Source organism: Natrix helvetica (assembly GCF_964273705.1).
Source record: "Natrix helvetica genome assembly, chromosome: 8".
Lineage (NCBI taxonomy): Eukaryota > Metazoa > Chordata > Lepidosauria > Squamata > Natricidae > Natrix > Natrix helvetica.
In genome coordinates, this window is record NC_138559.1 from 14,885,035 (window position 1) to 14,901,272 (window position 16,238).

Consider the following 16,238-nt stretch of genomic DNA (forward strand, 5'->3'; position numbering starts at 1 on the left):
CAAAAGAAAGCTCATTACTTCATTACTACCCCCAAATCCTGTCCTTTAATGATGATTTTTCATTGCATTATGCATCCCTAAAGCTACTTTTCAAAATTCAAACTCCATATAGCCTATGAAATATTATTGAACATGCCAATATTTTATTGCTGTGTATGCAGGTAGATAGCTAAACCTTTATGAAAAAATATATATCAATTTTACTATACTTTCCTGATTTCATATGGATTGGGGTTAGGTTTCAGGCGATAGATACCTAAGCAAAGAATTCCATGCATATCAAGGGCTTTAATGAATACATCACCGAAGAAGAGCTGCAAAACAAGAAAACACTTTTGATTCTATATCAGCCATCCTTGATTAATGGAAGACCCATAAACTAAAAGTAGAAGATTATAGCTAAAAAAAACCTGGGTTTCCCACATCACTTCTTGGGAAAATAGCAAGCTGAAAATTATTTCCAACACTTTCCATGTTTCTGTAGATATTTCCAATGTGGTATTTTCATTTAAAAAATAGATATTTTGAATACATGATAAAACACACACTTTTTTGGATTCATAAATATGGGGCTGAATAGAATTTACAACTGGCCTAGGATTATTATTATTTTTTTGTAAAGTCAGAAATAGAATTGGCAGTTTCTAGCAAATCTTTTATGCAAAGAATTCAGACGTGGAATGCTGAGCAGAATGAATCCACAGAAATATCAAGAAAGAGAGGATAATCTATCCAACTTGAGAGTTGTATCTGATTAGTTCACATTTTATGCTTACAAAATTATTCCATCCAGTGAAGGAATCACAATGAAAACTTAGTGACATACATTGGAGTTGCTTACACTGTCCTAGAGTTGGCAATAATTCAATTCACATCCTTTATCAAACAATGGACTTTAAAAAGAAATATTAGGAAGGAATCATATTTTCCTTCTAAACAGGTGAACAGTGCATTCTTACCTAGACCACTGCCATTGATCAGCTGTAAAAGCAGCTGTTCACTTGCAAGCTATTTTTCTCATGTATCATACTTATCATACGCAGATAGATAAGTAGTGTGGAGACCCACTGAAGATATCTTGCCTAAGAACAATTGAAAAGTTGCAGCCAATACAAATAGAGATGACTTTTCATTTTCAAATGCAGGTCATATTACACATATGTTCACATATGTATTACACACATAACCACACATTGACTGTGTCCAAGTGCTCCTAACCTTGATGGAAGCTTTGTTTATTGGCTACAGTATAATGTCCTAAATGTGGATCTTGATTTCAATATTCTGTTTAGGATCAGCTTGGCAACATTCAAGCATGTCATCCAGAGCCACATAATAAGAGTTAACTCATGACTATCAAATGCTTAGCTTTCTAACTCATTAGACAATTATCCGAGAGAGCAAAATGGATTAGCTTGAATTAGATCAGCTGGCATCTAACAAAACTTACCAGCAGCCCTTCCATTAACTGTGGATCATCTATTAATGTTAACAGAGCCAGTTTACATCTGTTTCTAACTCCCCAGGACAAGACATTGCTATTATTGCCAGTCAGTGAACTCCCCTCTTCCAAATATTCTTCAACGTCTGGGCTGGTCCCACCTGTGACCAGTGTCTGAAGCAAAGCCAGCACATGATAATTATGGTAGGTCTGCAATGAGAAATAATAGGTGGGGAAAAATCATTTGTGTCAATCAGATAAGAGAAAGATTTTGCAAACACAGTTAACCCAGAACCAAATGACCAGGCTGTAAAATTTGCCTGATTGGCCAACTCCCTTTCATATCAATTTGACTGCAAAGAAATCTCCAGATATACACCTTCTTTTTTTAAAAAGACATGTATTAGCAAAATAATGGTGTGGACATCTAGTTATGTCAGGCATGAAGAATCAGGACCTCTTATTAAGTTCCTATTAAGGTGATGTATTGCTTATGGGCATACGGAAGAATCTAGTCAACTAATAGCACTAAATTGGCACTAGATAAAAGACAATACAATTCAAGGGGGGGCTGGACTTGGATCACTAACAACTCCAGACTGATTGCTCTCTTGACTCTGCCCCCTATCTCTGCCTCTCCTTCTTCTATAAGATGTCACTCAGCACATTGCAAACCCTGTTGGAAAGCATTATATATGCCTAAGAGAGAAAGAGTCATATGTTCCAATCTTCCATTTCTTCTTTATATGTTTTTCTGTTCTTCTAAGAAACTAAGAGCACCTTGCAAGTAGCTGTCCCTGATTTTTGATTCTTACAGTCCATCAATAAATCTCTTACCATGGTCACAGACCAGAATTAAAATATTGAAATAAAATAAAACAGAACAGAATAAGGACTAGAGGGTGACATGACAGCAAAGTGCCAACATCTAAGGGGCTGCCACAAAGAAGAGGGGGATCAACCTTTTCTCCAAAGCACCTGAAGGCAGGACAAGAAACAATGGATGGAAACTAATCAAGGAGAGAACAAACCTAGAACTAAGCAGGAATTTCCTGACAATGTGCTCCAACACTGGAGGTTTTTAAGGACGGATTGGACAATCATTTGTCTGAAATGGTATAGGTTTCCTGCCTGAGCAGGAGGTTGGACTAGAAGACCTCCAAGCTCCCTTCTAACTCTGTTATTCTGTTAAAACCCAATAGTATACTATAATCAGTGGTAAGATCATCAACGATCAGCCAATCTGTCTAATTTTACAGACACTATAGCAGAATTTAACTATATTCAAGGACACTGTATCATACTTATGTGCTAGTAACAGAGGTATATAAAAGATGAGAATTTCCTGGTATTGTACCAGATCATGAGTTATAAAATGGGTCCATAAATCCTTATTGATGATACAATATAACAGGATATGAGTTGTGGTTTCAATGGCCTCTTGTTCATAGGGACACTATCTCAGCTCATATGGGACTGCTTTGTATTGGCCCTCCAGAATGTGTATGGAGACAGCATTACAACATGTTAGAGTCACTGCTCTCCAAAATTTAAGAAGAGGTATATAAGTATCTCACTCATTTATGAAGTGGGGAGGGGGGAGCTTGACTGCTCAAGAAAACATTCTTATTCTTAACAATAGCAATCTTGTAAGGTAAGATGGTCTGTTACTGTCTTAAACCTACCCGGTGGTAAGTCAAGTAAGGCATTAAAACTGGGTTCCTTCTGTTCTTATCCAACTATACTGTTTTAAATAAGCCAGCATTTTGAAAAGGAAGTCTTTACTGAATTAGGAAAATCAAATAATTCATTTGAACTGTTTCCTACCCTGCTGCTAAAAAAATAGTTAGCCATGATGATATTCCAATTGTGTTGCAAGCATTTTTCATCTACTTAGCATACACAATAAGCCCAACTGAATTGAATCTTGAAATCTCAGACCAATGTTTTGATTATTAATAAGAAAATAGAAGCAAGCTGGTGAGCAGTTTTGAGAATACAACACAATTTAATTTGGATGAATGGGTAACTGCAATTACTCCAGAAAATTCATGCTGACTTTACTTCTCCATACCACATTTTTATATTTTGTAAATATGAATAAAAATGTTGGAAAACTGCTTGTTCCGAGATGCGCAAATTATAATAAAGTTACTCAAACCACGCCAATTCTGAATTATTTTTAGATCTAACAGACTGTTCTCCCCAAGTTTCCAGCAAACATATTTTGTGATTCTAGCTGTAGTTCTTGAATTGAAAGTCTTTGGGTATTCAAATGAGTCCATAATGTTAGGAATGTAAGCTAATGGTTGGGTCAGCAATATATAAGCCATGATGGTAGTACTGTAGCTTTAAGTACTGCTGTAATGTGATTGGTTGCTGTTACCTCAAACAGCCATAAGATGGAGCCAGAATGACTGTTAGCTCTCTGTTTGTTAGATGCTGATCGGTGGATACTGCTTGTAGATGTATTGTGAGTTACTGTGTGTTTTGCTACTGTTAGCGACTTTGCGTGCTGAACTGATTATATGATACTGTACTGTGTTCGATGGATTACTCATTAACTGAGAACATTGATAACTGACTGACTGAACAGTGTGTAAATTGAACTCTGAATACCTCTGTTTTCCACATAAGTAAAATACTATTACTTTTACTATTCGGTGTCCCTGTATGCTGGTTTGTGCGTGTTCTTCCATACCACTCTCATTACGCTGAGCCATCTAATATACCTATTAAATGTGAAATGCAATACCTTCAACTATACAAATGCTTAGCCATGGATTATAGGTTCTCTAAGGTTAAGGGACTGGTATTTCAATTTAATACAAGACCAAGAAACTATAGTTCCAAATTTTAGTTAGCGCTAGCAAAGCTTTATGACGAATACAGATCTGGATGTCATATTTAGCCACAATTAAGAGCATGTGAGATTGGGGTATGATACTTTATGCCACGGTTGTCAAACTGGCAGCCCATAGGCTGGATGCATCATGTGCAGGCTATGCCCACACAAGCTCTGTGAAGGGGGGAAAATGCCACAAAACATGTGATGACAATGTGACGCCGCAAGTTTGATACCCAGAGTATATGGTTTTCAGGTTGATTAATCAGAGAAATTAAACATGTTGGACAATACACTTATTTCATTACACAATAACTGCAGATTTCCAGAACACTGTAATAAGGTTTTGATTACTGTTCCAATCAACGAGAAAGGATCAGGATAGAGCAGACAATAAGTTTGCCTTTGTCTGTGAAGACATAGGCCATTTTGGTGAGTAGTGCTCCATTAATTCAACAGCTGTATCAGCATTTTTTAAAGATGGAATTATCTAGTATTATCCTGAGCACTAGGTCAGGTTTATCTTGCTCAAAAAGAATTGGCATTTTACATACTTAGCTTTATAGGGCTGAGCTATTTAACATTTCTTGGCTACATTTCTTTTTTTAACATCAAAAGGATTGTTGCATTCTCTGACTTGGGAAAAAATGGAAGGATTTGCGTGTCACCTGGGTCCCTCTGTATTTTATTTGCTGAGTTAAATACATCATTGGAGTTTTCAGAATAAAAAGGAAGACAAGGAGAGAGAGATGGCTTTCTATCAGAATATCCCTGCAATTTATTTATTCAAAGTCCAACATAGGGTTCATAACTTGCCAGCTGTAGCAGACTTCTTCAAAGATGCTGCTGCTGATTATTATTATTTGGTAACCAAAGAGGACAATTATAAAGCATATGGGGATTAATCATAATTCAAATTAATTAAATTAGAATCATAGAATTATAGAGCTCGAAGGGACTTTGGAGGTCCTTAGTTGAACCCCATGACCAAGATAGGAGACCTTAAGTTATCCTGGACAAATGGCTGTACAATGTTTTCTTGAAAACCTCCACTAATGCAGCACCCACAGCTCCAGAAGTCAAGATGTTCACCTGATTAATTGTTCTCACCGTCAAGAAATTTCTACTTAGTTCTTAGGTTGGATCTCTCTGATAAGTTTCCATCTTTTATTTTTTGTCCTGCCCTCAGGTGCTCTGGAGAATAGACTGAACCCCTCTTCTCTGTGACAGTCCCTCGAGTATTGGAAGTCAGCTATCAGATTACCCCAATCCTAGTTCTCTTAATTAAGATAGATTAAATCAAATCAAATTCAATCAAATTCATTTCTGTCCTGCCTGCATACTTTTTTTTTTGCAAAGTGGTACATTACCTAAAAGTAAGTTGTAGCCCTGACCAAAAAGTTGTCCATCATTGCTTTAATATATTCAAAAAAGCACTTTATTAGAATGGCAAGAATTGCATTCTTACTTACAATCATATTATGTTGAGGAAGAGAAAGAGCTATTTACTAATTAAAACACTGTAAAATGGCCATTGTACCAGTATATCATCAACGTTCTCGTTGAATTATGTTTTAGCAATGCTCAAGAAAGCCTTGTAAATTCCAACATAAATAACTTTTTAAAATTATTGCTAGGTAGTGTTTTACCAATAAATATCCATCATTCTGAGAGTTTGTAAAAAAAATGTAAAATTGTTGCCATATGTTGCCTACTGTATACATTTCACATGCAACTATTTTGACTATTGTTTTGCTTTGTAAGGACCTAATTAGAATTTTTTGCATGCAACGCCCTTAAATATACCCATTTTTGTTTGAATGTTTTGAGCTGAGACATATTGAGAGAAAAATGCCAGTGATTCTATGATTTCATTTCTGTCTATTCCGTGACAGAATTTTGGCAGCTGATGCCATTTCTCCTGAAAAGATATTTAACAGTTTTCATTTACATTTCTAGTGAAAGCCTAGCAAAATTATACATTACCCAATTCTGGTGGTTCTCGGTAGCCAATAATACTGTGAAAAAATCCATAACATAAACTTTGGATGAACTACATGAAGAAATATGTTCTGAGAGTCTTCTTAATTTATATTTTTTTAAAAAAAAGAAACCAGTCTCAAATCCAGTGGCAGTTTAACCTATAATGTTGGTTTGACCAGTCAAAACTTGTACTGTTGACATTAGATGTATGTCTGATGGATTCAGCAAAGCACACCCAGTTAATGACCAACAGTGGAAAGAGTACAATCAAGGATTGGCCCAAAGGTGATCAAAAAGGCAACTGGGCTTGCTTGGGTTTTTTTTTTTCTTAAAGTTTAACTTCTCATCCAAGAAACATCTTCAGTTCTAACTGCATGGTAGGATTTATATTCTTTGCAGTCATCTGGTCATTAGTTCTCTGAGAAACATTGAGGCCCTTTGGGGATTTATATTCCAATCTTCCCATTCTCCATCATGCAGTTAAAACTGAAGAAGCTTCTTGGATGAAAAGCAAAATGTTTTCAAGGAAAAGGAAAGTTCAGTGACCTTTTTGCAAAAGCACTTTTCGGGCAACCATGACCTGGATGACTGAGGATTTGGTTGGAAAACCTGCTTATTCCCTTAGATAGATACTTGGACCTGAACTGCAAAATTTTCAGCTCTGTGTTCTGAGTTCCCAAGAAATTGGCAACTCTTAATTCAGTGACAGCTCATAACCCATATGTTCTCCAGCTCAGAAGGAAGTGTTGGCACTTAAGTTACCTAATTTAGAATCAATTTAGAAGTCAAGGGATGCCCTGGAAGCTCTGGATACAGGTAAATCATCTTTTTTACATAATGACCAGGGCTTCAGTGTTCGAGGCTTCTTCTGAACTGGACATTTTCACAATATTGTTGTATTCGTCCTTTGTATCTTTCAATTTTCTTTGCTTTGCTATAACACATTGTTTTAGTTCTTCCATGATTTCCATTATTGTTTTTTCCTCCAGCTTGTACTTTTTGTGTAAACTATTTTTCAGCTTTTTGTTCTTTAGTTTTCCTTCGTTCAAGTACTTCAGATTGCTGACATCCCCTTGTAGTTTTTAAATTTTATTTTCAAGTTGAATTTTCCACTTTGGTCTTCCAGTGGGTTTCTCTCTCTCTCTTTTTTTTTTTTTTGGCATTTTATAACTCAGTTCTGCAGTTATAACAGCGGCTCTGCTATACATTAGTTGGTTGGTTTCATACAGTGTGATGGCTGGGATGGAAGTTAAAATGTTGTTCACAGCAGTTAACAGATCTTTCACTCATTTGCTATCTGCGTCGTGAATGGTAGATAGTCTTTTTTTTCCCTATGTTTTCTTTGATCTGGTTTTCAATTTTTTCTTTCAGCTAGATCACTTAGCTCTACACTTTTGAGTTATTGCACACAGGAGGATCTTAATCCTGTATGTTGGGTTTTTCCCCACTGCTGGTCAGTTTGTTAAGGTGTTGGAGTAATTTCTTCAGCTTGTTCCTCATTACTCGTTTTCTTTTTAGCCAATATTTCTAGATGTTGCATTTCCACATCTGTGAAAACTTTATTATGGATGATGAACATCTTTGATTCATTAATCTTTGTTCAGTTATGTCACTTTCCAGGTGTTTTTCCTTCCACAGTTGCATAATTCTTTTTTGAAACCCCCTGGCTGTTGGTTCTGCCTGGTAGTAATATTTGATGATTTCTCGATTTTCTTTGGTTGTCCAAGTTTTGCACTTTGGTTCCAATCGCTTTGCAGTTGCATGCCCTGGCTCCCTGGCAGTAACAACTGAACCCTGTAGCCTGTTTTTGACAGATGTCCAGGACCCATAGCATATGGCACAGTCCTTGTTGATCCAGGCAACAAATGAGCCGATGTGGAATTTTGTTGAGTTATTCAACAAAAGAAAGGTTCTCGGTGGTTAAACCACTACTGATCCAAAGATGATAATCCCAGAACCATAGTAATTGCACCAGATAGCTGTCCAGGCCCAGCCACAGCAGGAAAGTGGTCCACCTTCCTGTCTAGTAGTAGGAAGGCAGGATCAGAAATGGGGTGGGGGAGGAAAGCAGCCTACCTTCCTGTTTGGTGGTAGGAAGGCAGGATCAGTGTTCTAGCTAAGGTTCAGGCAACTGCTGATAAGCTTGAGCTAGGTCAAGCTTAGCGAAAATGGTCCCCTTTCCCAAAGAATGCAGCAAATGCTGCACCACGGGGACAGAGTATGAGCTCTGCTGAAATGTTCTGTTTAAAGTACATTTATAGTCGGTGCAGAGGCACACAGACCCTTTGCTCTTAATTAGGGTCACAATAGATGTCTCCCAATGGGCATGATCAATGGGTTTTAACACTCCCTGTGCTAATAACTTATCAAGTTCCATGTCAACTTTTGGTTTGAATGCAAAAGGAACTCTGCACAGCTTGAGTCACCTTGGATGGACCTGGAGGTCCAAATTAAATGAAATGGGGGTGCCAGTATATTTTCCCAAGCCCTTACCAGAAACTTTGGGGAATTCCCTAGTTAAGAGATTGAGGTATGGGTTACGTTGGATTTGGTCAATGCCAGTAACACTTAACCCCAGGGCTTCAAACCATTCCAGCCCAAGTAGACTGTGGCAATGTCCCTGGACAACAATGAGTGGCAATCTTCTACAGTATTGTTTCAATTGCACTTTGCAATAATATTTGCCCAGCACCAGAATAGGATTTCCCTGGAAATCCTTCAGCCTCCATAAACAGGATTTCAACCTATCCTGCACTCAACTAGGCATTAGTCTCTTAGCGGTTGTCCAGGACACTATAGAGATGGGTGATCCTGTATCTACTTCCATGGGGCAGGAACTGCCCTCTAACTTAACAGTGATAAAAAAAATTCCCCTTGCACTATAAACAATCTGGTCAACTTTAGTCTGCTGCCTATCCTCATTGACTGAGGCAAGTCAGTCTTTTAAAATGCTAACTGCTTTAATGCTAACAGGTTGCCAAGATGGCAATTCATAACACACGCATCTCAGCTAACGGCAACAGCTGAGCCCTGTTTGACAGCTCTTCATATATGACGGTTGTCAAACAGGTAGCCAATCAGGAGCGAGAACAGCACCCCCTAGGCAGATGGACTGGAGAGAGAACTATTGGACATAGCAATCAGGAATTGGTGTGTGTGTGTGTGTGTGAAAGAGGCCTATCTTCCTGTTTGGTGGTGGGAAGGCAGGATCAGGAATGATGATGATAATGATGATGAATATCAATAGACAATAGACAATAAAAAGAAAAATGTATACATTTTAAAAAAAAGAATATTAGTTATAGTGGGCATGAATATCCTAATAAATATGTCTGTCCTTATGGTAAATTAAAATGTTGTATTGTGATAACATGTGGTACTTTGACTTAGGTTCTCTTGGCTAGGTTAGAGATAGCTATTTTTAGATAAGGAAAATTAATTCAACTAAACAAGGAAGATCAGTTTGTACAGTTGGAGAAGATCAAGGAGTTAATTGAGTCATCCTACAGAAAAGGACAGTTTAATAAGAACTTGAACTAGGTGACCTTTGAGGAACTTACTGTGCACAAGAGAGAATCCAAAAAGCTGTCTGAAAACAGTGCCCCTTTGGATAAGTTCTGGTCTGACTTGTCAGAGTTTTCCATTCCAGTCTGTTGAAAGAATAGTGCATTTGCCGCTACCTCTGTAGGAAAAGAAAACACCAAAAAAACAAAACAAAAACAAAAATGCAACACAAGACCAACTGCTTGCATATATGAGCCTAAATAAATGGAAATTATAAGTTGGGAAAAACTCCACCAGATCCATTGCTACAGCATGAAAAGGCACACGAGTGGTGATCAGCTTATAACCAGTAGCCACAAAAGCTACTTACTACCCAGTTTTGAACAAAATCACTCCTCTCCCATCACAAGACTGCATTTTGGGGACTTGGCAACTGGCTTGCATTTATGCAAGCAGTGCCCCATAGTCATGTGATTTGCAAAGGTTTTGCTGGAATCTGGTGTTTTCTTCCAGTAAAAGTAATGACAGATGTTTATGGTAATGACATAAACAAGTCGTTAGCAAACAATGGGTTTGCTTAATAACTGCCACAAAAAAGTTGCTAAATTGGGTCTAGACACATGATGACCCACTTTATGACTGCGACATATGATAGTAATTGCCAGGTTCAATTGCAGTCATAACTCCAGCATTCTGTGCTTTGTGCCAGTTGCAGAGCAGTTTGATGGAAAAAATTACTTTAGAAAGCTTTCAAAGGAAAATTGTATTTAGAAATACAATTTGTATGTATTGAATGTATGTATTATATGTAAGTATGTAGACAAAGATATTTGGGTGACTTTCTTGTTCTTAATTTTATTGTTCTTGCTAGTTGCCTTAGGTTGCATGGCAAGTAAGTGGCTGGATATATAAGTAAAAATAATACATAAATTTGTTTTCCTGATGGTCTCCAATTTTTCTAGATTTTCAATATATTCTGGGGAAAGATTTCATCCTGAAGATTTTGTGGATGTAATGTTTTTATTTCTTTAGTTGAATGCCCGTTTTCACTATTTTTGATAAACTGTCAAAAGCTTTCCTTTCCTTTTCATTTCCTCATTCTTCTGGAGAAATTCTGAAAATCAGTCACCAGATTTCTCTTCCCATAACTTAAGTATTTTCACTGCCAGTATTATCATATTGTCTGGATATGGGATATATAATAGTACATTTTAATTTAATTACATGATGCATTAATTTATTGAGATCAATTTGCTTCCCGAGTTCATAATCTTAATACTGTTAATGTTGGTTTTTGCATTTCCACCAACTGGCAGGGTTTCATACCAGAGTTTTCCTCAGCCCTGTCAGAGGCTGGCAAGAGGATGGATTTTTAGAAGGATGTTGAGGATATATTCTCCCATTAAATCATGGCAGTTTCCCCAGAAGTTGAAATGTTACAAACTGGGAAACAGGGTGCCAGTTTGGTGCAATGATGAAGGCACCAAACTAGAAATCAGAAGACCAGTGCTTTCTGGAATGACTGCATGACTACACAACACTGTGTTGAACAATTAGTGTGTCAGGCCTGTAGTTATGCTCTTTTTAGGATCTTTGGCCTGCCACACTTTCTTATAATTTTCTATGCTGTTTCAATAGTGTAGTAGTTGGGAGGGGGGAATAGAAAGGAGTAGGATTGTAGAATGTATTGTTGTCATTCTTTTCTAGAAGCTCAAGGTCATCTTTTGTCTCCGCACCTCGACACCTGACCGGAAGTAGAGGGGTGTAGATGATGATTGGAACATGTGATGGATTTGTGGGTGTGGGGATAGATCATGAACTTTCAACTGGGTGGAATTCCAGTATGCAAGTCAGAGTTGGAATTTTTCCATAGAGGTGCTAACTTGCCTGTAGAATAAATTGGACCTTTAAGGATGTTTTGCCTTGGACAATGATTTATTTCTGCATGGTATTTAGAACCCTAACACAGTGCTGCAAAGCAGCTGCAGAGCCTCTGCATAAACCTTGCTGCTTTGAGTGTGCAGGGCATTTCTATACACTCAATGACAAAAAAGAAATGACACTCCAATCCTCCATTGCCCCAAACAGACAACAGCTCTTAGGTCTAGGTATGAAGCTATACCAGTCTGGTATAGTAGTTAAGGTATCAGGCTAGAAACAAGGAGAAGTGAGTCTAGCTCCACCTTAGGCACAAAACTAGCTGGGTCACCTTGAGCTAATCTTTCTCTCTCAGGCCTAGGAAGAAGGCAAGGGCAAACCATTTCTGAAAAAATTATTGCCAAGAAAACTGCAAGGATTTGTCTACAAATAAACAATATTTAAGGCACCAAAAAGAGGGGAGAGTGGAATAGAAGTATAGAATATACCTCATCTTCTATTTTATATGGGGAGGGGATCAAACTATTTTCCAGAACACCAAAAGGCAAGATGAGAAACAATGGATGAAAGCTAAGGAGAGAAGCAATCTAGAACTAAGGAGACATTTTCTAACGGTGAGAGCGATCAACCCATAGAACAACTTACCTTCAGAGGTCATGGGTCCTCCATCACTGGAGGATTTCAAAAAGACACTGGGCAATCATTTATCTGAAATGGTATAAGGTCTCCTGCTCAAGCAGGGGATTGGACTAGAAGACCTCCAAGGTCCCTTCCAACTCTATTATTTTAGAATGTAAGTCCACGTGATCATCATAACTACACCAATTAAAAATCATCATTCTGGGTGTACCCACCCTTGGGCAGGAGGGAGAGGAAACCCCTCCAGATAGAAAACTTTGGTTTAGCTTCCTGCTGAGTCTTTGGAACACTTCATTATATTTATTCTCCTGATAAACCATTGGGACGTCTTTAAAGTTGCTGAATTAGCACTTAAGTCAACCCTTTTATTGTTCTTTGGACACGCCACACTGTCACTTTCTATCTGCAGATTCTAAAGAGAGCTGGCAGTAAATAAATAATGCATCAGGCATATTGCTTCGTCAAATTTGTTCCTAAAGAAAAACTTACTAAGCTCGGTGATGACAGAGATCCGTTTGGAAAAAGTTTGTGATTGAACTCCGATTGAATCTTCATTGAATCCCTGTGGATTAACTTTTGATATCAGTGTAAGAGGGTGGGGGGAGAGAAAAGAAACAAAGAGGTTCTGAGTCTGCCAACAAACGGTTCTTAAACATTATTTAATGCAAACAAAGAGACATTTCTTTGGCCTTCAGTTCAGTTCCAGAGCTTCATTATCTTGGAAGCTTTGCAGAATTACAAATGGGATTCATTTTGTCCAGGCTGTTTTTCTTTTTTCTTAATAAACCAGCTTAATTCCCTCCTTAATTAATGTGCTGTAGCGAATGCAGCTATTCAATAGATTAGGTTGTCTCTGATGTTGCGGTATGGCACTTGGCTTTAAAATTGGAAAGGCATATTTTGGTGGTAAGATGTGCATATGAAGGGCAATAAATTCACACGATTAAGTGCAAGGCTTCTTAGCGCTACCTATCCCCCGACCCTTGCACAAAGCAGGAAGTAAAAGGACTGATAAATACATACTCGTAAAACAGACCTAGATTAGAGAAATGGTGGGACCTGACCCAGTCTGATCCCTTAGGGAAGAAAAACCCTAGACTCCATTTGATTGAAGTGAAAGGTACTTTTACTGAGAGATGCTGGTTGCAATAAAGTCAGACGGAATCTGAGTTTCCCAAGCAACAAGACGAAACTATTTCCTTCAGTCCCGTCCCCCCGTCCCCGCATGACCAGTCCAAACCCAGCCAATGCTATGCCATGGGGATGTTTTGGGAATGCTGAGGTGTTTAGGTTAGTGACTTTTCACACTTGAAGATGTCTGGCATGAACTGGTTCCACATTGATCTGCTTTTCTTTAGTTGTCATCCCAAAAGAAACCAGCATGGCTGCATAAAGAACTCTCTGACAAATTGAAAGACAAAAATGATACATGTAAAAAGTGGAAAGAGGGGCACATAACTAAGGCAGAATATCAGCAAATAGCCCGAGGCTATAAAGATGAAGTGAGGAAAGCTAAGGCTCACAATGAAGAAAGATTTGCCACAAAAGTAAAAAATAACAAAAAAAGCTTCTTCCAACATGTTAAGAACAAGAAAAAAGTCAAGGAAACAATTGGTCCATTGATGGGAGAAAGTGGCAAGAGGTGACAAGCAACAGGGAGAAGGCAGAACTATTTAACTCATTTTTTACATCTCTCTTTATACAAAGGGAAAAAAACAACCTATACAAAGGAAAAAGTCCAACTTATCAAAAACAGCACCACAAAAATCAGATTAGGAACACAAATTGAAATAGGGAAGAAAATGGTAAGTGAGCACCTGTCTACCCTAGATATTTAGAGAAAACCTGTCTCAATCATAGAATAACATTGAAGAAAAGGACAAGTGCAATTATTTCAACACAAAGGAACAAACTACATTTATGAAAAAGGGAGAGGAAAAAATACACATTTGATTGACTTAATCGTCTCTTCCAATTGTTGTTTTTTGACACAACGCACACATTGCCCTGCACATAAGCCTTGAAAATGAGGGAAACATTCCTTACTTCTTAACTTAAATCCTTTAAAAAAACTGCAGTAATTATTTCTCTCTCCAATATGTTAATGACAAAAGCAAAGTCATACTGCCAAGGTGGTAATAAATTGGATTAAAAGTAAAATTGGCTGCATAAGCAGGAATTTGGGCAGTATTAAACATGTTGGTAGGATTGTTTTGTCAAAAGCTAAAGGAATTAAAAATAGATACTGGCGCATCCACATACTGTAGACAAATGCAACCCAGGGGGAACTGTTATGCAGCTGTTAATCCAGTTTATATGTCAATGAATCTATAGCAGCCACTCAGCAAATTGTAAAAAGAGTCTGATGAGATGAAAGGGATTTCACACAAGCTATAAGAGGCTCCTAAACACAGTGAAATTATCAGCATCTCAGAAAGAGGATCTACGCTGCTTAAGTGAAAGCTCTTTCAAGTCAGATTTGACCCCTGATGCCTTAGGTGGACATATCTGTGTTGTTACCTTGGCAACAAAACACATAATTTGCTATTGCTTTTTGGGAAACCTGTCTGTCTGCCTCGGCCTCTGTCTTTTTTCCTCTCTTTCTCCTATCTATCTATCGGCGTACAGCATTAAGATAGTTAATACAGTTGAAGAAAAAGATTACAGAAAGTTGGGCCCCCTACTTGAGATTCAGTTCTTGAGATTATCTATCTATCTATCTATCTATCTATCTATCTATCTATCTATCTATCTATCTATCTATCTATCTATCTATCATCTATCTATCATCTATCTATCTATCTATCTATCTATCATCTATCTATCTATCTATCTATCATCTATCTATCTATCTATCTATCTATCATCTATCTATATATCATCTATATCTATCTATCTATCTATCTATCTATCTATCTATCTATCTATCTATCTATCTATCTATCTATCTATCTATCATCTATCTATCTATCATCTATATCTATCTATCTATCTATCTATCTATCTATCTATCTATCTATCTATCATCTATCTATCTATCTATCTATCATCTATCTATCTATCTATCTATCTATCTATCTATCTATCATCTATCTATCTATCTATCTATCTATCTATCTATCTATCTATCATCTATCTATATATCATCTATATCTATCTATCTATCTATCTATCTATCTATCTATCATCTATCTATCATCTATCTATCATCTATCTATCATCTATCTATCATCTATCTATCTATCTATCTATCTATCTATCTATCTATCTATCTATCTATCTATCATCTATCTATCTATCATCTATCATCTATCTATCATCTATCTATCTATCATCTATATCTATCTATCTATCTATCTATCAATCAATCATCTATCTATCATTATCTATCTATCTATCTATCTATCATCTATCATCTATCATCTATCATCTATCTATCTAGCATCTATCTATCTATCTATCTATCTATCTATCTATCTATCTATCTATCATCTATCTATCATCTATCTATCATCTATCTATCATCTATCTATCTCAATTTCTCTATTTGCCTGCCTGCTACTTGCCTGCCTGCCTGTCTACCCACCCACCCACCCACCCACCTACCTACCTATTTGCCTTCCTACCCACCCACCCACCCACCTACCTATGTACCTACCTGGCTAATCTAAGTAAAAAATAACCTTATATCCAAAAATTAACCAGGGCTGACCATGTTTAGCACCGAAGTCCAGATACAATTGACCACCCACTGCTACCAGTTGAAATCTGCAATTGTTTGTTAACTGTGATCACTTTAAGCCATTTTACTGATTTTTGCATTCATTTTATTAAAATATCAGATAATTGATCACAATTTCATTGGAGGAGGATAGGACAAAACTGAAATGTTGAAGTTAGTATTCTGGGATGAGCTAATGTTGGTTAAAGCTCCTCCCCCCATTAAGA

The 16,238-nt window shown here is 37.3% G+C and overlaps 1 protein-coding gene across 1 annotated transcript in view; it reads right to left on the reverse strand.

Moving 5' to 3' along the window:
* Window positions 1-203: 203 nt before the first annotated feature.
* Window positions 204-16,238, reverse strand: part of KCNU1 (potassium calcium-activated channel subfamily U member 1) — a gene marked incomplete at both ends in the record, with an annotated part of 78,393 nt that continues 62,358 nt past the window's right edge. Inside the window, 3 exons of the mRNA XM_081960713.1 lie at window positions 204-314; window positions 1,451-1,651; window positions 9,830-9,951. Of these exons, the coding sequence (XP_081816839.1) occupies window positions 204-314; window positions 1,451-1,651; window positions 9,830-9,951 (434 nt within the window). The remainder of the gene's footprint in view (window positions 315-1,450; window positions 1,652-9,829; window positions 9,952-16,238) is intronic.